Source organism: Corvus cornix, chromosome 18 (assembly GCF_000738735.6).
Source record: "Corvus cornix cornix isolate S_Up_H32 chromosome 18, ASM73873v5, whole genome shotgun sequence".
NCBI classification, from domain to species: domain Eukaryota; kingdom Metazoa; phylum Chordata; class Aves; order Passeriformes; family Corvidae; genus Corvus; species Corvus cornix.
The window spans coordinates 1,869,249-1,894,777 of record NC_046347.1 but is presented as its reverse complement, the minus strand read 5'-3'; the positions used below and the strand labels follow the sequence as shown (position 1 = coordinate 1,894,777).

Sequence of the window (25,529 nt, the reverse complement as noted above, 5' to 3'; positions counted from 1 at the left end):
AAAGTCTGCTGCGCTGGCCTGATGCCAGCCTCTAACATAGCCAGTGACATGTTTAAACAAATAATAGACATTTTATTTACTAAAGTCTTTACAACGCCTTACCCTTCCCCCATATTTTTTCCCAGCTTATTTCCACCAACACAATCCTATGCTTGGACCATGTGTAGGTTTGCCTGGTTCTTGTGCCAGGTCAAAGCAAGCTGGTGTCTGCACCTGAGTGCATTTAAACTCATGTAATGCATTTCCAAGTGATCCTTAGAGCAGGTCCTGACTTGGGCTCAGCTCCAGCTGCTGTCCTACAGCTGCATTGCTGCTGCGACTTCAGTTCCTTTGGACCCTGGCTGTTAAAAAGCTGCATTTGCATCTCTGGAGTGCAAACAATGAAGACTTCAGATGTGAGCTTTCTTAACACCAGTGAAGCAGAAGAGCTTTCAGGACACATGGACAGTTATCTGCTTTCTCTTTGTACAACATCAGCTCGGGGGAATATCAGCTAAACAACAAATGCCTTTGCGTAACTGTCTGGAAACAGCTGCTGATCTTCCTGGTCCCAGGTCTAAGCAGGGCAGCTTTGCAAGGGAATAATGTTTGTTATGGTCTGTGCTCAGTGTCTTCATTACCACTTTCTGAAAACACCCGTGGTTTGGGATAGACTAGACCATCCTTCCCCTTTCCCCAGGCAACTAGCCAGTGAAAGCTTTTGAAGAGAAAGACAGAGAGACACAAATGTATACTTTAACTGTAAAATATATGACACTTCAAGGATACTTTGGATTGCTTGAAATTTTGTAAGCATACTAATTTTTCAGAGTCATACTGTATTTCTTGTGCTCGCCATTTATTACCACGGGAGACTTGGGGCAAGTGATTTGGAGCGTGTTTAAGTTCAGAAGAGCACTTCCCTGTATTTCACAATCATTTTTCCTTGCAAAGGTCCTTTCCCGTGTGACTGCAGGCACGTTTTGTAGATTAATGGAACAAATTCTCATGTTCAAGCAAAACCTGCATGATTAATTGCTTCCTTTTCTGGGATCATCCCCCCAGCTTGGTCAAGACTGGATTGTGGGTAATTGGAAAACAATGTGACTTCCCAAAAAGTGATCAGGTCACAGAGTTTCAATGTGTTCTGGAAATGGCTACTGCCTTTGGCAGTGTTTGGGGAAGCCTGGTAATGGGGTGGGTGGGAGCCTGGCCCGTTTCCCCCTTGGATGTTGTGTCCTGATGGCCAAGCTGCACTGCCGAGCTAAAAGCCAGAGCTCCTGCCTGGTGACAAGTGGGAGTTCCCTGGGGATTTGCTCCAGGTGGCACCTGCATTGCCCTGCACACTTGCTGACCGCGTTCCCTCAGTCCTGGCTGCTGCTGGCCCTGCTCTGACCTCGCTGACAGCAGTGCAGAGGAGCGGGCTGTGGATGTGACCCGGAGGGGGAAGCAGCAGTTCCACTGCTTGGACATTTACTGCAAGGACTGACAAAGCCATGCTGAGCCGTGCCCTGCCCACAGCCTTTTGTAAAACATGGGGCTGCTGTAAAACCCCACAGCTCAGGGCACTGATGCCCCCTTTGCCATTTTTTTAAAGCTTCCCTGCTCGGAGAAGGGTGCTCCAGAGCATTTGTGAGCCCTGGCTTGGCCTCAGCATGTCTGGAAGCAGGGCAGGCACCCTGCCCCTCATCCTTGGCCACCTGGCCTGCATGGAGGGTGCCAGAGGAGGGGACAGTGGTGGAAGGTGCTTTCAAACCCCGTGACTCATGCAAAGCAAGCCCATGTGTTCCCTCATTGGGATGGCTGCAGGAGTTACCTTGGCTCGCTCCAGACTTTTTCGCTGTTCATGGAATGCAGATGGGCTTTTCAGTGCTGCAACAGGAAAGAAAGAGGAGCAGTCAGCACAGGAGCGGAAGCAAGCAGCTACCAGGATATTCAGCAACAGCATTTTAATGAGTGCTATAAAAATAGCAACACAAACGAGCTGTTCTCTTTATTGTGCTGACTAAAAATAACTCAGGAAAGCTCTGGGAAATCCCATGCTCTCAGCCAGTCCATGGCAAGAGAGCAGGGGGGATGGAGAGCATGGGGAGAGCAGGAGGCACGTGGGCAGGGAGGGGTGCAGGCTTTGAAACACAGTGCTCTGTGGGACACCTCAGGGAGCAGATACATCTTTTCCCTGTCCTGTTCCCTGCAGGTCATGGAGGGCACCACAGCTCCAGAAAACAGATCCGGGAAGAGCAAACACCTGTGAGGGACCTCACCTGAGAGTAAAACCTGTAGGTGACTAAGGCTGGAGGTCAGCAGGAAAATTAATGCCTGCCTCAGCTCGTGGGGTCTGTGGGGCAGCCTCCAGCGAGGGCATTGCAAGGTATTCCTTTATCCCTCTCCTGTCACTGACCATGACTGGACATTTGTCCTGTCCCCTGCTCAGAAGGAGATGTGTTACATGAGACCTCCCTGCACGGAGACAAGCAGCAGACCATGTCCTCAGCATCTCCTGACTCCAAGGAGGATTAACCCAGAGGTGCTCCCAGAAAAAGGCCAATAATCCCTGGCTCTTGGACCAGTGAACACCAGTCCCATGGAGCAGTCTGTACTGGAGTCATGGAGAACCTTGCACATTTCCTTGTTGACTGTGGTTCGGTAGAAATCGAGGCAGAATTTACATGGTGAAGGGGTTAATACTTCTCACATCCTACAAAAATTCTTTTCTGTCTGTGTAAGCAGACAAAACTAACTGTTCCTGTTGGGACAAGGAAGGGGAAGGTGTCCTGACCCACAAAAACAGTCTGCTGCAACTCTTTCTTTGGCAACAAAAATTCTCTTTCCATCTTCTGAATGGGATCCAATAAAGACAGAAACTATTTTCATGCAGGCCTTGTTATCCTCCATCAGTCTAGGGGAGGATGAAAAGAAGACTGGGGAGAAACAGGAAAGGTTTGGGGGTCCTCTGAATTGACTTTTGGTAGTCAACACCCAGCCAACCCCTGGAACATCCACTGAATCACAGAAAAACCCAGAAGGCACATTCCTACTCCTGACATTTGGAAAGCAGACAAACAGACAAGCTGGTGTTGCTGTGCCATGCTCCAGTGAGCAGCCACCAGCACTGGTGACAGCTGGTTTAATCAGAAGCAAAATCAAATAGTGCACATGAGAAAATGAAGTTAGCAAGAGAGATGAGTTTCCCAGTCCTGCTCGTGTGAAGTACTGACATTGGCAGCGTGCTGCAGGCACTGACCAAGTGCCATGCTATTCAAGAGGAAAGTGCTGCGGAGTTTAGTAATTTACCAAGATTTTTGGAGGAGTGATGTGGGTGCTGCAGCTTGTATTAGTCTGCAGAACAAATACAGACATTGCTAGCACTGCTAGTTCAGAGGACTTGTCAGGGGATGACATTTCAGCATGAAATGGGTGAGGGCCTGGAGGCACCAGGGCAGAGGTGCTGTGTGTGGCGTTGATAACCCTGGGACAGTGGCTTTAAGGTTTCAGTGAGAGGACGAGGTGGTGGCTGTGTGTAGCAGGAGGGCCTTCAAGCACAGGTGTTTCTGCAGTCCATCACAGTCAGGGGGACTCACCTGCTGGTCCTCAGAACCAACATGGCATGGGAAGATACGGTTAACAAAGCCTTGTTTTTCATAAGGAATGCCTGCACATGCCCAAGCCATGGGGAAGCTGGCTGGGGCTCCCATGTATTAAATGCTAACATCTGACACTTCCTCCTGATGTCAAATTCAGCAGTTAAATTCTGCGTGTTTGTTTTTATAATGGCATAAGTGCCTTTTCTTCTATTACTTTCAGTGAGTGAACCGTGCTCAAGTTTCCCAAAATGGTCTTCTTGGACAGAAACCAGACTGCAAAATGTCAGCCTAGAAGCTGGGAGTGCAAAGAAGCTGTAACTAACAGGAAAATACCCTTCAGTTGCCATCAAATAAATTTGGCTGAATACTTTGCAGTGTGTAAGGTTTGAGATGTCGGGTGCCACGTGTGACAGTGCAGCCTTGCAGAGCAGCCCCAGGTGTGCAAACCTCTCAGGGGACACTGCTGCCCTGTGTGTGTGCAGTGGGGTGTCCTGCACAGTGTCCCAGTGTCCCCACCTTTACTGACTGGACTTTGCAATTTGGGAGATGTTAGACATATTTTTGGCCACTGACTGTGTTCCTAGTTCTTGCATTACTCTAACAAATACCACAGTATTTTGTTTAAAGCTTCAGCTCCTGGAGTCTTGTGATCAGAGTGCAGGCGGCATAAAATCTGAATGTTTAAAGAAATAAACAAACAGGTGAAAAATGGAAAGAGTATGCATTTATCAGCCTTAAAACCCCATTGAGCATTTTGGCAGTCATGATTTTTGTCATCCTGCTCAAGTTTTCCTAATGCTTGATGCTGACAAAAGTGTCCTGAGAAGGTGTCTGTTGCTTGGCCCAGTCCTTGGGGGGGCAGGGGATGGACAGGGTGCAGCAAGCAGTGCTAGAGCCATGCTCTTAGAGAGGTGGTGTTCTGCTGCTTAGGCAGGAGCTCCATCACAGTCTTCAAGAGCAACCAGAAGAGACAGAAGTGACACAGCCTCTGGAAAATTGTGACCTTAGCAGTGAACCCAAGGGGTCCTTGATGAGACAGAAAGGATAATCCTCTACCTGGGTCCCAGATAACCACAGATTTGCACATGGAGCCTGAGCTAGGTCAGGATGGAGTATTCCACTGAGCAGGGCTGAGCTCCCAACATCCTTTCTCCAGTGGTGCTACAGGTTTCATGATGCACCTGCAGGTGCAGAAGGGGATCGTTTTCATTCACTGACTTTTTGGGCTGTAGCAACTTTCTGCTGCAGAATGATTTTATGACAATGCTCTCCTGGAGCTCGTCCTTCAGGCTCGAATGCCAGGCGAGCAGGGGTGGATAGGGTCAGAGAGGGAACACGTTTGTCACTCTGCAGCAAGCAGCCCCTGTGGGGGTTCACTGGCCTCAGGTGTGCACTGACAGCCCTGCCATGTGGGATCAGCATCTGGGTATGTCTCAATCCTCCAGGGCCTGCCTGTCTGCACCAGGGCCATGGCAGTTCCCCAGAGCTGCCTTCCTCCCCAGCCTCCTGGAATGAGCCCTCTCATCCTCTTCCTTGTCCTGTCCCAGAGGCTCCTGGCTTTTACAGGAGGTTCTCTGCCCTTGCCTACATGAACAGCTGTGTGAGTCCTCTGCTTGAGCTGGATATGCTTGTCCTGCTACAGTGACCTCTGGGATGGGGAGCTCTGCAGCTGAAATTTTGGATGGTGTAAGGTAAGAATCTCTCCTTGCTTCAGTTTGAGCAGGGGCATTATGGTCTGTGTGACAAATGCACTGTACAGCACCAGGGATCATCAGATTTCTGCAGGGCAGGAAGCAAAGTCCCCCTGGTAGCACTTTGCTCCGAGCTGTGTGGGTCTGAGTGGGCAGCTGGTGCCAGACAGTGCCCCAGCAGTGCCCAGGATGAGCACAGCCCTCTGAGCCAGGATGAGAAAGGAAGAAGAAGATACTCACGTGGCATGATGCCTTGGTCTGCCAGCTGCTCACGGGTCCTTCTCTGCTGGAGCCGCAGCTGTAAAACTGTGAGAGAGAGACTGTCAGGGAAAGGGGCAGGATTGTACTGAGGTGCTAATACAGGGACAAAGTGTGTGGGGTCTGCCTGTGGCACAGAGGACTGGCACTGATCCCTGCTGCTCCTGGACCAGCCTTGTGAACAATTTAGCTCATCCCATCACCCAGGTAACCATGCCTAACTTTGAGTTAGTATCATATTCTACACCTTTGGTTTTGCAAATTTGTCTTCAAGACAAATCCTTATCACAAGGTAAAACACAAAACTCAATTCCGTGCTTTCCTGCTGGAAGCTCAGTACAGCTTGCCACGAGGACAGGCACCTCAGTCACAACATAACTGCAGAATTCCCTGCCCACCAGCACAGCCCCAGGCTGCTTCTCCTGAGCAGCCCTGAACGAGCTGGGGTTGGAAGGAAAAGAAAGGCAGGAACAGCATTTTTGTCCGTGGGAGCAACCTGCTGAGCTCTGCCAACAGCTCATGTCTACAGCACAGCTTTCCTGGGATGTGGGATGGAGCTGAAAAATAATCCCTTCCAGAGCAGTCCCCAAAGCATGAGGCTCCCTGAGATGCCATTGCTTGTGACTTTTCCGTGTCCTCTGTACAAACCATGTTTCACATTCAGAGCAAATGTTTAGTGAAGGCCTCATGTGGGACAATGATCTCCTGCCAAATTCCAGTGCTTCTTCGGACACCAAAGATAGATTCTTGCTGCGAGGGAAAAATGTAGCCTTCAGTATGTGGTAAAGTCTGTGTGCGTGCTGTTTGCCTTAAGCCAGGGTGAAGCTGGTGGCTGAAGTCACTGGCAAACCTTGCTGCCAGGAGAGTCTCCTCTGCCCCATGGCACCACCCCCAGTCGGTGCTGGTTCTGCCTGTGGACATGGATTTAGACTCTCACACTCTGGGTGCCTACATTGCACCCCCTTATCTGCACCCCCTTTGCAGAAGTCATCCCCCTTGGGGCCCTCAGAACCAAATGAGGCAGTCCATGCTTTGGGAATGCCCATCTTTCCTCCTGGGCTGTGCAGGCAGGTTAAAGGTAAGCAGCTCCTGGCTGGTATCTGACACAGGGTGAGCTGTACCCCAGTTTCTCTGTGTGGAACCTTCTCTGGGAGTGCTCACAATACTGAAGAACTGTGCAGAGCTTGGCATTTTCCTTGAGGAAGAGATGGATCTGTACGAATAGGTGAGCTAAGGGAGGTCAGAGACTGTCCAAGAATAAAACCAATTTGTCGCTCACCCAGGAATGGTTCTCTACTCTCCTAGTCCTGGTCCAGTGCCCCAGGCATTAGAGCATCCTGCCTTCAACTGAGGCAACTTACACACAACATCACATTATTAACAGGAATCAGAGACAGCAAAGCCTTCTGAAGTCACACACACCACCCTGCCAAGGACACAGCAGTGCCCCATCAAGCTGCAAAATATCCCGAGGGAGGATCCTCCATCACTTCCCTTCACAGCTCCCACGTGTGCCGAATTATTTGCGCCATTTCACTCCAACTTCCGACACAGCCAGGCCAAGTGATGCACCACATCCACATTGGCAAGGGGGATTCTAACAGTCTGTGCATTCAGGGCCTGCATTCCCTGCTGCTTCTGCTTATTTCATAGCCCTTCCTAGCAAACAAACAATTCACCAGCCTCGTGGAGCAGCCAGCTGGTGAGGAGAAAAAGGAGAGGGTACAAATCCCCTTGGAGCATAGCTTGGAAGGTGATGATGATTTTCCCTGTGGTGGGTGTAAGATTCGTCATCTGCCCTGATGCAAGAAGTGATGAGAACGTGTGGGTTTCCCTGCCACAGCTCTCCCACTGCTTGGCTACAGGAGCAGTGCTTGGGAACCCAGATTTCCCAGATCCCACTGCCTTCCAGTGAGCAGGGCACGGTCTGGGGGATCCCACCCCACTGCAGCTGCTCCACGCTCCACCTCACAGCCTCTCCTTTGCCTCCTGCCCTGTGGATAGACTGCCACAGAGGGGATCTGGGACTGTGTAATGATAATTTTGTGTGAGGAGAAAAGGTCTCCAATTTGGTTTTTGTGCTGATGGGTAGAAAGGCCATGACCCAGCAATGTCACTCACTGCTCTGGTGTGAGAGCTGAACAATTCCATGGGCAGGTCATGGAGCTCATTGTGGGCCATGCTGAGCTTACAAACATCCTAAGTCTGGCCCATTCTTAAACTACAGGGCAAGGAGGAAAATTTTATCCATCCCTGTCTGTTCAGACCATCCTGTCAAAAAATGTGAGGACAGGCCAGTGCAAGTACCAGCCATTTCCAGGAGCAGCACACACTCAACATTTGAAGCAGTTATTTCAGCCACCAAATATTCATCCCAATCTGGACCTCCTCATGCAAGTAGGATGCATGACGTGACTCTCAAATATCTCTGTGAACTTCTAAAACCTGTTGCAAACCATCTGAAGAAACAAAGTGGACAGTGTCAGACAATAATGCTGAACATGCCTGGACAAGAGGGAAGCAGCCTCTGAGCCAGTGCTGCAGCTTGGCAGATGCCAGCTTAGGGCTTGCACCTTTCCCTTACAACCAAGAGCACTTGAAAACAGGGCTGGAGGAGCCCCTGGCACCATCCAAACCACCACTTAGCTGCTTCTTTCCTTGAAATCTGTTGAAGCTGTCTGACCCCAGCTGCGTTCCTGTCCTCTTCCTTTGCTGCGTGTCTAGAGGCCTGAGCTCTGAGTGCTGTACAGGAATTAAATTGTCATAAATATTCTTATTTTTCAAGGGAACTGCTCTGCTAACTCTTCAGAGGAACATTTATCATACGAAGAATGGTGGATGGAGCACTGAAGAGATGATCTTGGTCCCACCCTGCCCAGCATCCTTGTTACCTGCCTGCACCAGCTTGGATGGTGAGAAGCGCCAGCCAGGGAGGAGCCATGCACACTGGTCATCCTGTGTGACCACCAGCTGGGAGACAGCCTTTCTTTCAGCAACCCTGCTGCCTCCTGGGGTAGCCCACGATGAGAAATCCTCCTGGGATGGTGAGACACATGGCAGACCTATCCCAGTGAATTTGCTCGTGTACTTTTTCTGTTAGAAATACTCCTCACTTCCATGCTAACACCAGGTCCCATTCACTGGTATTGGCTTCCAGAAATGTCCTGTGCAGTAGGGCTGTGTCAGTGGTGCAGACAAGACCTCCTGGCATCAGTCACAGCTGCCTTTGGTGGCCCAAGCTCTGAGCACTGCCTGTGACTTGCAGTCATGAGTCACCCTCCTCTCTAGGAGCTGAGCTCAGAGCTGTAGAAAGCTCAGAGGACAGCTTGGGCCTTGCCTGGCCTGGTGATGCACAGAAAAGACATGTCCAAATCTTCACCCCAGGAACAGGCAGATCCAGCCATCTGCTTCAGCCTGCCAGGACACTTTGAGGCCAGTGCTCAGCAGACAGTCAGGGTGGGATGGGATTTTATCACCTCCTTCAGAGCATCCCCCCCCTGGGGTACGGCCAGAGCACCCCCAGCACCATCCTCTCCTTGGGGAATTGGCTTGAGCAGCACAGGGGGCTGAGCAGCATGAGGCACGTGTCCCATGGAGTGGGGGAAGTGCCCTCCTCACAGGGCTCAGGACTGGGACAGGCAGGCAAAGCCATGGCTGATGTGATCTAGGGTTGGGGCCGCTCTATCTCCAGGAAGGAGACCACTGAAAGCAAGTCCCTGCCCCTTCTGCCACCAGCAGCTCGTTCCTGCCCTCCATGGCTCAGAGCTGGGGTTTGGGGAATGTGAGTGCACCTCAGTGGTGCACAGGATGGGGACAGCTCTGCTGGGGTGGGGGGAGTTGGCAACAAATTGGGAGTGGGGAGGGGGTGCTCCTGTTGGCAACAGCAGCAGTTTAGTTGCCCATCAAACAGCAGCTGAGCAAAGGTGAAACACAGGGCAGTCCATGGCTGTGGTGTGCACCAGAGGAACCTGCTGACCTGCCCCTGCTCACACACTCACTGGCAGAAAGTGGCCCTGCAATCAGAATTGCAACCAAGTCCAACTCCTGGCCTTGTTTCGGACCCAGCCACCTTTGAAAGGCAGGACTGCTGCAGGCTGTGAGACTGGCTTTCCATAAAATGTCCCAGGTATTGTGTGAGCCTGATGGGGGAGAGGAGCTGCCCCCGGGGTCCTTTGACTGTCCCAAGGTCCCATCAGGGCAGGATCAGGGCTGGCACTCTGGCAGGTTCAATCATGTTGCTTGTGGCCTTCTCAGGACTGTGTCTGTTCCTTGCAGCTGCACCAGGAGCAGGAGTCGGTTCTCAAAGCAGGGTGTGGGCAGGACCATGGGGCTCCTTCCCAGCTGAGCAGCAGGCTGGCACCAAACTCCAGCGTGGAGTGACTCCGAGCTGGGTGACAAGCCAGCCAGCCTCCTGGGTGCTGACAACAGCAGAGCATCGAAGGACTCGCTTTTCTGGAGCTGCTGTTTTGCAAAAACACCTTGGCCAGACTTTGTCTTGAGCCCCTCCATGGATCTCATGGAGCTCACCTGCTCTGCCCATAGCCACGAGCCACAAAGTGATTTCTCTGTAACATCACATCTCCAGGCCAATGTTATCCTCTGACAACGTGGCCTCGGTGGGACCTGTGTGAGCAGAGACAAAGCCCAGAGATGAAGCTGGAAATGGCACTGCTCAGCCAGGACAGCCATGGACAGTCCTTTCCCAGGAGGGTGCTGCTTTATCTCTGCCTGTGATGTCACCTTGGAGCTGGGAGCATTTTGCTTCTAACAGACAGATGTGCTACAACTGTGTGTGTTTACCTGGGAGACTGCACCGAAAAGTCTCTACATTGGTGAGAACTACATTTCTAACCCCAAGTCCAGGTCTTCAGGTACCTTGGAAGAGATACTAGGCTAGCACAGCTGGCTAGCAAGGAGCCCAGACCACCAAATGGGCACAACCAGCTGTGAAATCCCTCTGAGGGCCGTGTCCTTCATAACAAACCCAACCTCACCGTGGTCCTGAGAAAAGGCTCTCACCTTGGAGTCACCCCTTCAGCATCCCCGTGAGCAGCCCAGACAGGTGTCCCCTGAAGCACAGTGAGGTACATTTCGATCTGTGCTATAACACATGCTTGGCTGACAAAGAAACCCATGACTGCCCACTAAAGCACTGAGGTATAAGAGGCCAGAAGAATGAAACAAAGCACGAACTGATCTACATCAAGGCAGTGTTTTACAAAAACTTCACAAAACGGTCTCATCAGTTACAGTGAGGCCGTGGTTTGAACACACACACTGACTGTGACCTGTATGAGTTCACAATCTGAGAGGAAACACAGGCACATGCTTTATCTTTGGACACCACGAATATCAAAATAAAGGTTCTGCCAAAACGCCTGGCCAAACACCCTACCAAGACTTATTCTCTTCTGCCTTTATTGACCTGCTGATTTTGGTCCAAATTGCTCTCGCCACCGGAGGCAGACAGAATAAATTCCTCTCCCATCTCAGTTTCATTCAAGCCTTATGTGTAAGCATGAATGCTTTCCTGCATGGAGCCAGGCAAGTCTTCTCTGCAAACCCACACCCATGTGTCCACAATTAGGTCTTGGTACCCCATGCCAAGCCATGCAGAGCCTGATTTATTGTGTTAAACTTTCACTTCTCACCAATTATCTGAATTACCACTGAAGTTAGGCAGATGTTGGCCTTGTAAGCTCTTTCCATATAGCTGCAAAAAAAGGGTCAGGGTTAAGGTTGGATCTGCATTTGTCAGCTTTGTTTGCTTTGTCCGATGCCAGTGCTTCTCCACTGCTGGAGAACAATTGGTTTGTACTCAGAGCAAGAGATCACATAAATTATCATCTCTGGGAAGAGTTAAATGTGTTTCTGGAACAGCACTTAGATGTCCTGGTTGATGTAGTGCAATCCCATTGACAGCTGGATCGTACAGGATAGCATGGCAGACTTGAAGAATCATCATTCCTGCAAAATTTGTCAGGATGACCTCAGACCAGAATATTTATCTTTGACCAAACAGACAAAATAAAGAGGCACACAGATCCTTGAGGATGGGAAGTGGGACCCTGCAGGACTGCAGCATGGTGGTGATTTTCCCTCTCTCCTCTGGAGCGGTTCCTGGTGCCTGGCACTGGGATAGCCACGGTCCCTCCACATGGCACAGCTGTGCTGGTCCTTCATGGGACCACTGGAGAGACAAGGACAGGAGAAACCTCTGTGGCACTCAAGGGGTGCTCGCTGGGCACACTGTGAAAAGGCACTGCCACCAGCACAGCAACCTTTCCTGGACAAACACATTTTCCTTGCTACTGATGCTGTCAGATGGAAGCGAGAGACTGGAGAGCTGACCCTGCAGCCACAGCAGTGCCACCATGTCCTAGCTGCCACCTCCTTGCTCTACTTTCTGCCTGGTGCATAACATGGAGATTAAAGGGATTCTGGGATGAGGAAACAACAAGTAGTGTATCTCTAGCTCCCCTTAGCACACTCACATAGCTCCTTCAGCTGCTCAGCGCCTGCAGGCCGTGGAGAGACAGCAAAAGTTTAGTTATTAAGATTTACTTCAGCCCTCTTTAATATTGGCCTGGAATCCTTCAAAAGGGATTCAGACTCATCATGAGTCATGGAGCACAGCTAATCCTTCCCAAACCTGGGGAGCAAACAGAGCCTCACACCTGCCGGCTCCAGAGCGTTTCCAAAGCGAAGGCGCACGGCTGAGCGTGGCTTGGCATTTCGGGGGCTGATCCCTCCTGCCTCTGTGCAAGCTACACAGCTCTGGAGCTGCTGCTGTCCCGTGTCACAGCCCCTGAGCCATGCAGGATGGTGTGGGGCACAGCCATGGGCTGTAGGAGACTTTCAACCCTCTTCCAAGCGAATGGAGGTTGGTAAATCAGAGCTCTGCACCTCCTGCCATCCTTGTGGGGCTTTACAGCTGACAAAACCTGCACACAGAGCAGGCATGCCACAGGAAACTGTCCCATAGAGACTTTGCAAATAAACGAGATTCCATTAAATGTTAGTTCTTTCTTCTCTATTCCCCATGTTATTAAAAATCCAGCACAAACTGAAAGCAGCTTTATTGACTTATTTGGGTTTCTCAGCATCCTGCTCTCCTCCCCTGTCTCACACACTCTGACAACCAGGGTTGTGCTGTGGGCATGTCCCACGTTGCCAGCGGTCACAGCCATGGGGACAGCGAGGTGCAGACACGCATTTGGGATTTTGGTGAGCCCAGCTCCAACAAAATCAATAGGCAGAGAAATCTTGTCAAATGGGAAGCTTGTCTTTCACCAGGCCATAGCAAGGGATAGCGGCTGTGGGAATAAATCATGGACGAAAGAATGCCCCACAAATTGACTGTCCTAGAAATGCTGAAAGGCACTAGAATTTATGGAAGCAAAGACCCACAAAGTTTACTTTTCTTGGAGAATCATTTGAAAAATATGTTTAGAGAGCCCACTGTTGGTTCCATAGTGAAGCCAGCTTACAAATAAACCAGAAATGAGCCTTGAAAACAATCCTGGTTCATTTGAAAAGAATGCAGGGACAATGCACAGCCCGTCCTCCTCTCCTCAGGGAGGTGGCAGTGTTGCTTTGTACATGCTGGAGGAATTGTTACAGACTGAGATTTTTTTCAAACGAACAGCAGTGTACCATAATATACCAACAAAATTTAAGGAATGACTTAATCTAATGAAATGTAAGATCAGAGAGATATGGAAACCACACCAAAGACCTGGACCCAGGCTTTGTATAATTCAGCCAGACTAGGACACTTGTGTTTGCACACACACTCTGGGGTTTTCAGCCAATTGCCAACTTTGTATTTGCTGAGAAAACAAAGTTCAAGTTGACCACCCAGCTATCTAAGAGATCCTGATAACACCACTCATGTCTCCCATCAGTACCATAAATCTCCCATTTCATTATCTACAATGAGTAAGGAGGCAAAAACACACACGGCGTGGGTGACATGCCAGACCGGGTGCATGTTCCAACGTGACTGCCCTGTCTGGATTTAAAGCCTCCCATACGGCACACGCAGCTGATTTATCTGCACATCCTCACAGATAATATTCCCAGGGAGAACTTCACCTCTAGGAAGGTCAGAGAAAGCACCTTGACAGCGTTTTTTTGGCATTGCTGTTAAAATTTGCAGTATGTTGTGATCATTAAAAAAACTACGAGTCAGGATACCCACTCCCAAAGAGAGCATACTTACTATAGATGCAGCCAGTGACTAAAGGCATGAACGTCCAGCAGAGGGGCTGATCTAGAAGCCACCGTCCCATAGTTCACCTTCACTCACTGAACATCCTCGGAGAAGCCCCTGCCCGGTGCTTCCCCTGACTTATGAGCTGGAGGCATGTTTTACTTGCAAGCCCTCCGCGAGCGGCAATCAATTGTGTGCCTCTGGTTTTATTTCTCTGATGATGTCACTTTAAATACTTTTCATGTTCCATTTGTTATTTTTACTTCTAAAAATGACGCATTTCTTCAAATTCATTTTTCTCCAATTAGTCACAACTTAATGGAACAAGCTCGGCTGCCTGCCTGTCAGAGAGAGTGTCAGGCCCGTCCTCTCCGTGGTTATCCCAGACAGACCTGCAAGAGCACCTGGAATATACGGACGGCGTTAGGCACCTTGTTTATCCCAGATGCCCTTTTGGCTTCCTGCCCAAATCCTTCACAGCAGGGCCAGAGAAGGAGAAGCGGGAACTGCAGTTTTACCAAAATAAACCACAGACATAAATCAAACACAATGAAAAACCAGGAGGAAAAAAGCAAGAGAGAGGAAGGAAGGAAGGAAGATGCGTCTCTCCACTTGTGGAACAGCCTCTGTAAGAGCAAAGCCGTGACAGCTCTACGACCCCTCGAGTCTTTTGCTCACATGCTGCTTCCGAACATTTAATGCAAAACAGTCTGTGGCTGCGGCGTGACAGAGAGAGAAGTTTTAAGAGAAATCTCAAGGTTTTCCCTACCTGATCTGAACTTGCTCCGAATCAGCAAGGAGTGCTCAGACCCCAGGAGTGTCATGGTGACTCAGGGACCAGATCCAGACGCCCCTCACTTAAACCATTAACTTCCTCCACAGGGAAAAGCCGACCAAGCCGTGGCTGGTGCTCAGGATTCATCCAGCTCTCCTGGACTCTCTGGGTGCTTTTACAGCCGGCTGGCAAGGAGCAGCAAGTGGCTTTGTAAGATTTGGTCCCATCCAGCACTGACCCTGCACAGACACCAACTGCTCCCCCTGTGCTGTGTTGAACTAATTAACGTGGAGCCAGCGGGAGCCTCCTCCCGCCCGGAGTTTACTACCAGCAGCTGGGTGTCCTGGCTGATGTCATCGTCTAGCGGGGAGCAGCGACTATCGGAAAGGGTCTTAGCAAAGACAGAAGTTTGATATCTGATACTAATTACTACCGGCCGTACGCAGCCAATCCGGGCGCTCCCCGTCTCAGCCGATTTTGGGAGCCGCTGGAAATATCAACAGAGCCAGGGCTTAACTCTTTGCAGCGTGCTGGGACACGGGCCCCGCACCTCGGCTCCGCAGCGGGGCCGGGGGGTTCAGCTCCCAAAGGCGAGGGGAGGGCTGGGGTCGGGACAAGTGTCCCGGCCGGGGGACGGCTTTGGGGCGGTCGTTCCGCCGGAGCGCTGCCTCGGATGCCCTCCCCGTCAGGGGGGCACAGGACGCGGCTGCGCTGCTCTCCGGGGCCAGGGACTGAGCTCGGTGTGCTCAGGTGTGTCACCTGGGCGTCCCAGCTGTGCCCAGAGCTGTGCTGCTCGGCGCACACCTTTCCCAGCGCGGGGCTGGACCGCAGGTTATCCACCTGGGATGCTGCCGTGTGCTGCAGGCACCCGGGCACACGTCCTCTCGTGCTGTGGCACGCTGACACGGGATATACGGGGCAGGGCTAAACCTCGGCTCGAAGTTTCCTGTGCCACAGCGATGCCAAGGAGGCTGAGAACGCTGCTGCTATGGAGGATCCCTCCCCGCCTACCAAAGACGCTCTCAGAGAAGAGAAGCTGACTGCAAGCACACAAAATAAAGAAAAACAGACCCTTTGAGGCTCCCCTTCCCCAAGCCCACATCTGGTTCACGTGAGGTAGTGGATGATCTGCTGGCACCTTTTAGCGTGTAGTGTAAATGGTACAAACCAAACTAAGTCAAGGACAGACCTCAGCTTCCCTGACACATGGGTCTCACCTAGGACGCTGCCTAAATTCCCTCTACGTCATAAAAGTATTTCAGGACTGGTTTGAGGTTTTGTTTGGGTTGGGTTTTGGTTGTTTTTTTTTAAATTTTATTTTAATCCCATGGTTTCTGGGAAGTACTCCTAAACTGGGTTGGGGATAGGAATTTTCAGGCTTCTACACTCATGGCCCCAGAGGCTCTGATTCATCAGCGTCCCAATGCTGCAGGCATCTCCTGGCATCTCTCATCCTCATGTCGTCCGTGTGATAGAACCATGGAAGCACAGAATCATTTAGGTTGGAAAAGCCCTCTAAGATCATCAAGTCCAGCTGCCAACCCAGCACTGTCAAGCACACCACTGACCATGTCTCTAAGCACCTAATCTACACATTTATTGAACATTTCCAGGGATGGCCATTCCACCACTGCCCTGGGTGGCCTGTTCCAATGCCTGAACACTCTTCCAGTGAAGAAATCTTTCCTAAATCCTGGCACAACTTCAGACCATTTCCTCTTGGCCTATTGCTGGTTACCTGACAGCTGAGGTTAATGAGGCTGTCCAGAACTGAGCTCCCTGGGCTGGATGTGATTTCCTGCTCATGCTACATCTGATGAAGTGGATTTTCCTTAATGACTGGCAGGGGAGAGATGATTTAAATAAATTGTTCTCCAAGCATTGAGCTGAGCTAGTAAACAGAGTTCTACTGTATTGTCTAGCAAGGTGGCCAGAGTCTTGTTCCTTACTAATTTTTCCTAATGTTTAGTCCACTGTACTTGAAATGTCCTCTCTAATGGTTTTAACCACACAATCACTGCTGTCCTGAAACAAGCTCCACCACCTAGCAGAACCATGCCATGAGCAGCTCAAGGACAAGGCAGGACTCGCTGACACCGTGTGTCTCAAACTTCAGGTTTTTGTACTTTTTTGCTTTGCAAACTCCTGTTTGATTTACTGCTCCTGCTGGCCAAAGCTCCACTCAGGTATCCCTGCTCCCTTTGGAGTTCCTAATGCCTGCCTTCCTTCTTTCCTTCTTTCCTTCTTTCCTTCTTTCCTTCTTTCCTTCTTTCCTTCTTTCCTTCTTTCCTTCCTTCCTTCCTTCCTTCCTTCCTTCCTTCCTTCCTTCCTTCCTTCCTTCCTTCCTTCCTTCCTTCCTTCCTTCCTTCCTTCCTCCTTCCCTCCCTCCCCTCAGGGGACACCAGTAGGGGATGGAGGTACATCTCTCTTAGGAGGTGACACAACCTCTAACAAGCTCTAAATTGTTGACTCATCTCAGCAAATTGCTCAACTGCTAAACTCACAGGCCAGAGCTGGTGTTTCCCTGTGATGGTCATTACGTGAGAGTCAGCCCTGACCACATGTACTCTTGGTGTCCTTAGGAAACAGAGGAAACTTGTCTCTCATAAACCCCAGATGAGGCAAGGACAGGCACTGAGTTCCCACCAGGAAACAGAGGAAACTTGTCTCTCATAAACCCCAGATGAGGCAAGGACAGGCACTGAGTTCCCACCGCAGATACTGAGCCATTTGCCTGGCTGCTGCCTGCTTTAGGTAGCCCAGGAATAGTTATCCCCCCACAAGGTCCTCATGAGTTTCCAGAGTTGTCAGTGCCCAACCCTCGAGTCTTGGCTGCGTCTGCACCACAATCACTGTTCAGCTCTGAAAAGGGCCTCACCACCAGCTGCATCACCACCTTTCTCTGGAAGGTGAAACAGGCACAAAGGTCCCAAAGGCTGCAAAGACCACTACTGCTTCCCATTCCCCGTTCCCAGCTCTGCTGTAAGCACCTCTGTTGTAAACTGGGTCGTATTGACTGCAGTGAGTGAAAGAGTGAGCCTTAAATACCAGAATAAATTAGTCATGGCAGGGAATTCCTTTGAACTGAGAAGTCACACCCCAGAGCCATAAGGGTATCAGCTCTGTGCTGCTCACCAGATCCCAGGAAGCCATCCCTTCTAATCTTCCAACACACCCTATTGTTTATGGGACTGATTTATTTTAAAGCAGATTGTTTGTTCATATGTAGATTTGCAACTATGGGAAAAAGAACCAAATGAGCTGAAGTTTCAGTAAAACCCCTCTGGGGACTTGGAGGGGTCAGTGTGTGACAGTGTCCGTGCCAAAGAAGGGGAATTTCCCCGAACCTGGTATCCTGCCAGTCATGTCTGCTCAGATTGTCCTCTCCTGGAGGAATGAGACTGGTTTGGCTTTGGTTTCTTTTCTCTAGCACCTGGCAGTTCCACTTGGAAAAGACCCCTCCTGCCGTGGCCTTATTTTTTGAATCTTCACAGCATGTTCTGGAAAGACAGATCTGATGGTAGGAACTCCCAACCCTGACTCCCCCATCCCGTGAGCAGAGTAGTGATAATTTGCTGCGTGCTTGTGCAGCTGTGGTGTCCAAGGTCCCACAGGGAGGGACAGCTGCACTGGCACAGTACACACACAGTGCTGAATGTCCCCAGCCTGGCATAACTCTGAATCCTGAAGGAGTGGGAAGGCTGGAAAAAGAGTTGCTTTTACAAATATGTTTCTCAGGAGGAGTCCATTCTTCCATTTGTACCCAATACAGCCATGATAAACTGAGTACAGGGCAGTAGCCAAGGGCAGGTATCACAGGGAAACCAGTAGCCAAGGCTCACAAAGACCTCTGGACATCCTTTGAAGATGCCTACTGCCAGGATGTCATCGTTGTGATAGAGAAATTCCTGAGAAAGAATTTCTCGGGAGTTCACAGGGCCACGTGAGCTGCCCATGAGCGGATCACTGCAGCTGGCTGAGCTCAGGGCAGATGTGAACCTCCTGCTCTGAGACTGCCCCAGCAAAACTCCAGCCATGCTGCTGATCATGGCCTTTAGGAGCCTGAAGAGAAATCAGCTTCTCTTTGCATGCCTGAGACTTACCTGGGAGTGAATTGCACAGAAAAGCGGTCCTGTGCCTTTCACATGGCAAACAGTCAGGATATTCCTCTCCGTGACCTGGGACAGACAGAGGCTTTCTGAGCTGGAGCTAGCAAGGCAGCAGCGTCTCTGCCACTGTGAAGCAGAGGTGGTAGCTCAGAAAGATCCTGGCTGGGTCCTAGCTCAGGACATGCCCAGAGCATGGTATTTCCTTTGGTCAGGGAGCTGTGAGCAGGGATGGTCCAATCCTTCACTTCTGATAGCACCTGGTAAGCACCATCACAGCAACATTCCACTATCCTGAATTTGCCACTGTCTGCCAGATTTTAAGTGGTCTGTCCCCTCCCTATCTCCTCACAGAGCTTGAGGGCCAGAATTTATGACAGAGATGTCATGAACTCTTCCCATTCCGACAGCAGACAGCCTCGCTTGAATTGGAGCTGTGAACTATTTATCACAGTGCTGCAAGCATCCAAGCAAGGTCCCTCAATTTATGAAGGTCCAGAAGATATTATGCAATTGACAACATGAACACAAAAATACTTCTGCACTTTCCTAAAGCTACTATTAAGCTGCCTGATGTTTTCATCATAATATTTATTTCTTTGTAAATACACCAAATTCTCCAATCCCGACTCAAAACAGAAAGATCAGAGAATGCAAATAGGGAGATGACATAGCTGTTTAAAGATTATGTAAAACGTTTTTTTGCTAGCATAAATATTTGATTGTAGAACTCTGGCTGTTGTGTTTACCGAGCAGGGATGCGCAGTGAGTGTGGAGAGCTGCCACAGCCGGGCACTGTGCTGGAGGCTGTCCCATGTCCCTGCCTGTCCCTCGCCGTGTGCTCCAGGCTGCAGGCACAGGGCATGCACTGGCACTCATCCCTGACTCCCTGGCTCCGGGCAGATTTTCACTCCTGACACACAGGCTGGTCCTTCAGCAGTGGTGGCGGCAGCCACTCCATCAGCTCCAGGAGCCTCGGGATGGAGGGCAGAGGGGATCAGAGCAGGTGAGGGAAGAGTTAAAGGCTCAAGGTCTGAGGCTGGGGAGGTCAGCGGGAGGGGTGATGCTCTCCATGGGGTCGCTGGCTGGAGCACAGTGCTCAGGTCAAGTGGGCTGTGCTGGCAGGAGCTCAAGGCACTCAGGGACCTCCTCTGTCCCATGCAGAGCAGGGGGAAGGGCCAGGCCAGACACAGCCCAAGCTGTCCAGAGGCATGGGATATGGGATGGGAGATACCAGTAGCTCCCTCCTGACTCATGACTGTGGTGGGACACCAAGGTCAGGGCACTGGCCACGGTGGGAGGTCCAGCACGGCAGCGCTGCGTGCCCTGAGCACGGCCCTGGTGCGGACTCACAGGCAGTGGAGGATCTGGTTCCCCTGTCCCTGTGGGGAGGAGAACTGGGGACAGGCTCTGTGAGTTCCCTGCCAGCACAACTGAGGGCGGAGTACAGTGAGTGGGATTGTGAATTTCTGTGTTTCACAGCCGGGACAGGCAAATTTCTATTTTAATCTACTGGAGATGACATTCTGGGGATGGTTTCCCAGTGGAGCTGGGGACTTGCTCCCTTCAAGGGACTTCGCTCACACCCACGGCTGTTCTGATGTCTCGGGCCACAAGCAGGATGCTCCCAGGTGCTGAGCTCCCCTTGCAGAGGTGCCTGGGGTAAGCCTCAAATGCTGCAGCCCAGCAAAGCAGGAACTTCCTCCCTCCACCTGGCCTCATGCACGGTGCAAACCAAGCCTAGAGCTGGCTGCCTGTGTCTTTCCTCTCGTAGCCAGCCCCACTGCTCACCCCAGCAAGGGTCCAAGCACACCTTCACACCCCCAGGCCATGCTGCTGGATATGCCCTGCGTGCTGTCCAGGCTGCAGGGTGTGCTCCTGCAGGCCTGTCCTGGGGAAAGGACAGGTGCTGTGTGCAGGAACTGCTTGGCTCTCCTGCCTTTACTGCCAGCCAAATGTGCATGCCCTCCGGGCAGCCCTCACCCCCAGGCTCAGGAGCCTCCGCCAGAGCATGAGGAGGGTGAGGCTGGGGCCAGGGTGATGTCCCTGCAAGCAGGACTTCCCAGCCGGCTGGACTGGTGGCAGCAGCTGCCTGACCAGTGCTGACGGCAATGAAGAACATGCGAGGCCAAGCTGGTGTGTTTTGTAGCAGTGACGAGCCCTTGGCTGCTTTCTGGGTGGCCAGTGCAGGCAGGAAGCATTCTGTGCCTGGTCTGGTTGCTCCAAGCACTGGAGGCTGGCTGGAAATGAGGGAGAGAAGCAATGGCAGTGCCAGTATCACCCCCAGGCCCCCAGATAACCCATTTTGCTGACCTATGTCCCCCCTCACTCTTCACTCTATGGGTGTTTCCAGAGACGCTTGGCAGTGCCAGAGGGGCTGCACGAGTCCCTTTGGTCCGTGGAGCAGCTGGCTGCCCAGGCAGTGCAGGCACTGCCAGGCTGTGGAGCCAAGGGGGATGAGTTTGCAGCACACCAAGAGCTGAGGAGGCTCCACAGGGCCTGGCCAGGGGTGACCTGGCTTCTGTTCCCTCTGCAGCAGGACTATGGGCAAGTCACGTCTCAGTTGGGTTTCCTTATCTCTAACTGGCCGTAATGAGGCTAACCCCTCTGTAAAGCTCTTGGAAATCTCCCACCGAGCAGGCCCAGATAAGAGCTGTGTTGCTCTAAGCCCTGCAGCAGCTCCAGAGCTCGAGGCTTCCCTACAGTGCAGCCTGCAGCACCCCATCCCTGCTCCCACCACAGGGGACACGTTGATGCTCCTGCCTGCATCCCTCCCTCCTGCCCACGGAGCCCCCTCGGCACAGCCACTTGTTTGGTGGCTCAGCCCTAAACAAGGAGCGTGTTTTGGGGAGGGGTGTGACGAGCACCAGCCAGGGATACAAAGCAAAGCTGGGCCTGGGTTAGTGGCGAGCAGAGCTAAAGCCCCAGATATACATCGGATGGGCTGGGAGCATTATGTATTCCTGGAATGCCTTCTGGTCTTTATTAAAATGAAACCACAGCCAGCCCAAGAGAGCTCATCGCCCAGGCACAGGGCCAAGTATAAGTTACTTCTACAAATATTTATTTAACCATATCAATGACAAACTCTTTTGTATAAATGTTTTTATTTAATCATAATTTACCAATTATTTTAAATCAATTGTTTGCCTGGTTTCTAAACACTAATCAAGAGGCTTGCATTAGCATTACTCAGGCGGATTAGATGCATTATTTCCCTGAATCTTATGCCATTGCTTGCCTGCCTTGGCCATGGAAGAGGGTGCAGATGGATCCCAAATTTCACTCAAGCTGTCGGATTCCTGGAGGACTGTGCATGCAGCGTTGCCAGCCCGCCCCACCCAGGTGACCTCTGGACTCAGCTGAGTTCCTCAGGGATGTACAGACACTGATCCCACCTGGTGCTCTCAGGACAGGACTTTCTTCTGTTTTTCCCTGGGGCCTGTTCTCATGGAGATGTTTGCCCCATCACTGACACTTTGAGTGCCCTGCCCTTTCCCTGTTTAGCCCTTATACCTGAGCCCAGAACTTTCACTGCTGCTCCTCAGTGTCCCCTCAGCCCAGCTCTGGCAGGAGTACATGAGCATGGCCATGGTGCTTTGGGGCAGAACAGGAGCCAGCCCCCTCACACATGGACCTTCTCTGGCCCAATTCTCCCACCTCTGCTCCTGACATTTGACACTGCTGAAAAACAGAGGATCTGCACTTCTGCAGGGCTCTGCCTGCTCAGGAGGACGGTGAGCTGTGGTGAGGGCACCCAGCAGAGCTGCTGGGGCGATGGATGCTTACAGCACACAGCAGCCCTGGGGAGCAGCTCATCCTGCACAGCCACGCAGACCTGGGGCAGGAGCAGGAATCTGCTTGTTGCCATCTGCACGCGCTGTTTATTTATAAAATTTCAGGCTGCTACTGTCCTGCACCTTGGCTCGCTGCTCGGCAGCGCCTGCTGCAAGCTCCGCTCACGCACGGGTCTGTTCAGCATCTGCCTTCCCAGCCCGGGAGCTGCCAGCTTCCCCAGGACCCCATTCCCCCCACAGCTCTCCACAGGGCACTGGGCTTTTGCTGCCAAAATCCCCCTCACAAGCTTTCCTCCTGGGGTATCTGAGTGTCTTCCTCCACCAGTCACTGTCTGCTCAGCGATGGGAGCTGTGCTGCTGGGAAGCCGGGAGAGCTGGTGCTTGGCCCCACTTCCAGCAGCCTCCCCAAGCCTCCCCTCAGTCTGTGCTGCTCAAGCAGGAGAGAAAGCAGAGACTTTGAAACTCCCCCTGATGGGGAGGGATATGGAGGTGCCAAGCTTTGCAAAACACAGACTTGGAAACGAGTAACCCAGGCACAAACTTTGTCACAGCACTGCAGCAGAGACCCAAAATCACCAGCAAATTTCTTCCAAGATAATTAAACTGCAAACAAACAAAAAGAGGAATTGGGCCAACTTGGATATAACCACGGGACTTACCTACTATTTTAAAGATGACAAAAATAGAAATCAGTGCTCTATATAACCTTCTAATATTTATGTTTGGATTTTTTCCTTACTGATGAGAAGTAGAGGTGCTGCTGGAGCCCGAGCAGTGCAAACATGGGCTGTGTGTGCCTGTGGCCAGAGCTCTGCAACCAGAAAACATCACAGCACTGGGGACAGGAGCTGCCTGCTGCTGGCTTGGGAACACACAGGGAAGGTCTTGGGACAGGTCTCTGAAATGTTGTATAAACACAGGTCTGCCCCTCAAATGCAGATGAAGGGGAAACTCTTGGAAACAAAACCCTTTTACACACTTCTCTAAAAAGCCTTTAAGTTCCAAGGGAAAATGAGCCAAATGTGCCTGTTTTATGATCTCTTATTTCTTACTAACTTCTTTTTAGACATTAACGAATTATTTTTCTCTTTTCATTTTCCTCGAAAGTACTAAGGGGTTTTTCAGGGCCTCACATCTCCGGTTAAGAGGGAAGAGACTCTCTGAGAAGTCCACACCTGAGCCGAGCTGGCTGGGGGATGCAGCTCCTCCCTGTGCAGGGGATGCCTTGAGCCCTGCTCTGCTCTGCGCTCTGTGGGAGCTGCACTCGTCCTTCCCCACTGGGCTGCCTGAGAATTGCACGTGGAGCTCGGCTTTCGTCTAAAGTCACGGGCTGCAAGATGTGACAGCTTTTCCTGGCCAAGATCACGGACAAGATAATGTGGAGATCACTGAGGCCCTTGCAACACCCAAGTCTGTTCAGAGTGAAGACCACAGGAGCAGGTGCTCCAAAGGGGTGAAAGAGTTTGAAGCCACACTAAGAAAAAGAAACTGCCTGACGATGATCTACAGGACAGGCAAAATCCAGTGAAAACTGTCTCGGTAATGAAATAGCAAATACTTGTTGAGGACAGGGACAACTGTAGAAAAGTGGATGTGCTGTAGGACATTTATTCCAACTTATTGTCTCAGTGGAGTGGGCTCCACGCCATGCAGCTTCAGACCCCTAATCCCAAACTGGTCATCCAGACACATCTGGAAATGTTAAATATACTGGGGAGCAAGGAAGGATTCCTGGATTCTGTATTCATTTTAGGCTCAGTATTTACGTAAGATACTTTTCTTATCTTCCTGAACTATTTATAGTTTTGTTTGTATGTTTGGGACACAGACTATCCTACTATGCTTCAATAAATCTGAAATATCTTTGCTGACAAAAAGAAATGTCGTCTGCTGTTCATGGAAAGAGGGAAATCTTTGTATTGAGCTACTTGTGCAGTTAATATTTTAGCAAATGCTCTCTGGGCAGATGATGACTCATATAAATTCTTAATTTTTGTTTCTTTTATGCAAAAAAAAGAAGCTAAAAATTAAATGTTTGAGTTCAAGGCCATCCGTACTATGAAAACTAGCATTAAACTAGACAAAATAAATCTTCCTTCCCCAAGATCTAATATTGTCACTATCACTCCCCACCTCACAGATCGAGACAATGTAAAATGACTTTCAAAGGGCTGCCATCACCAGAATGGTGCTGGCGACGTGGTACAAACATGAGGCTCATTCCCACATGGAATTTCAGGTGTTAACCCCCAAAAAAGCCACCTGCCACTGAGCTGGGGACCAGCACCCCAGCCCTGGCACTGGGTAACCTGGGCAAAAGGGTGAGAAAGGGGCAATAGTGAGTGAGGGGAGCAGTAATTAAAAAACACGTACTTTTTTGTCAAGTGAGGAAAGTTTTTTTGATTTTTATATGAGGTAGGGGTTCTGCAAGTGACAGGGAGTTTTTATTTTGGGCTCAGCACAGGTAATTTTGTCAGGCTGCCAAGCAGGGTGATTTAAATAACTCCTTCCAAGCCTCTTTTAATAAAACCATCTCTAAACACATCCAGTTTCTCCAGACAAAAGGTACAGAGGGAGCTTCACAGAGTCCTTGGATTAGTGCAAAATGAGATTTATGGATTCCCTGCGAGTGGCAGCTGAGCTGCCTCCATATCGCAGTGGGGGTGGCAGGCACAGCCCCAGAACTTCTCTCCTGGAGTGGTTTCAGGGCTGTTGGTGCAGAGCATGGGGGTGTGGGATGAGGGACAGCAAAGGTGTGCTCAGCCCTGGCCCCGTCCCACGGGCTCAGAGGGGCAGCTCATGAGCTACCTGACCCCCCTGGCAATGGGAATAGACAGGCTCTGCTCCTTTAATGCGCCGTAAATATTCTGGAAATGAAAGGAGGCAGGTTAGTTTGATTTCATTTACTCTGAGATTTTATTTTAATGTAGGTTTGATAACTAAATGGAAAACAAATGTGGGATATTAAAGGGAGGCGGCCCAGCCCAGCGGCGGGGAACGGGACCGGTGCAGGAACATTTTTCTAAAGATCCCTTCTGGAATGTTATTTTGAACTCCTTGAAACGGCAAAGGTTTTTAGACATTGTGTGTTTTGTTAAGTGTCCCTCGGGAACACTGGGTTTAA

The 25,529-nt window shown here is 50.8% G+C and overlaps 1 protein-coding gene across 13 annotated transcripts in view; it reads right to left on the bottom strand.

The window, feature by feature from the left end:
* The window catches only part of MYOCD (myocardin), a 219,484-nt gene that overhangs the window by 19,855 nt on the left and 174,100 nt on the right, over positions 1–25,529 (bottom strand). For 6 of the 13 annotated variants that reach the window (XM_039562412.1, XM_039562414.1, XM_039562413.1 and 3 more), the window contains exons 3-4: positions 5,495–5,560; positions 1,796–1,851 (exon numbers count right to left, since the gene is read on the bottom strand). In XM_039562412.1, the coding sequence (XP_039418346.1) occupies positions 1,796–1,851; positions 5,495–5,560 (122 nt within the window). Of the gene's footprint in view, positions 1–1,795; positions 1,852–4,619; positions 4,745–5,494; positions 5,561–13,736; positions 14,398–14,496; positions 14,885–25,529 lie in introns of those variants that run through there. The other 7 variants (XM_039562416.1, XM_039562424.1, XM_039562423.1 and 4 more) reach the window with 6 other exon arrangements.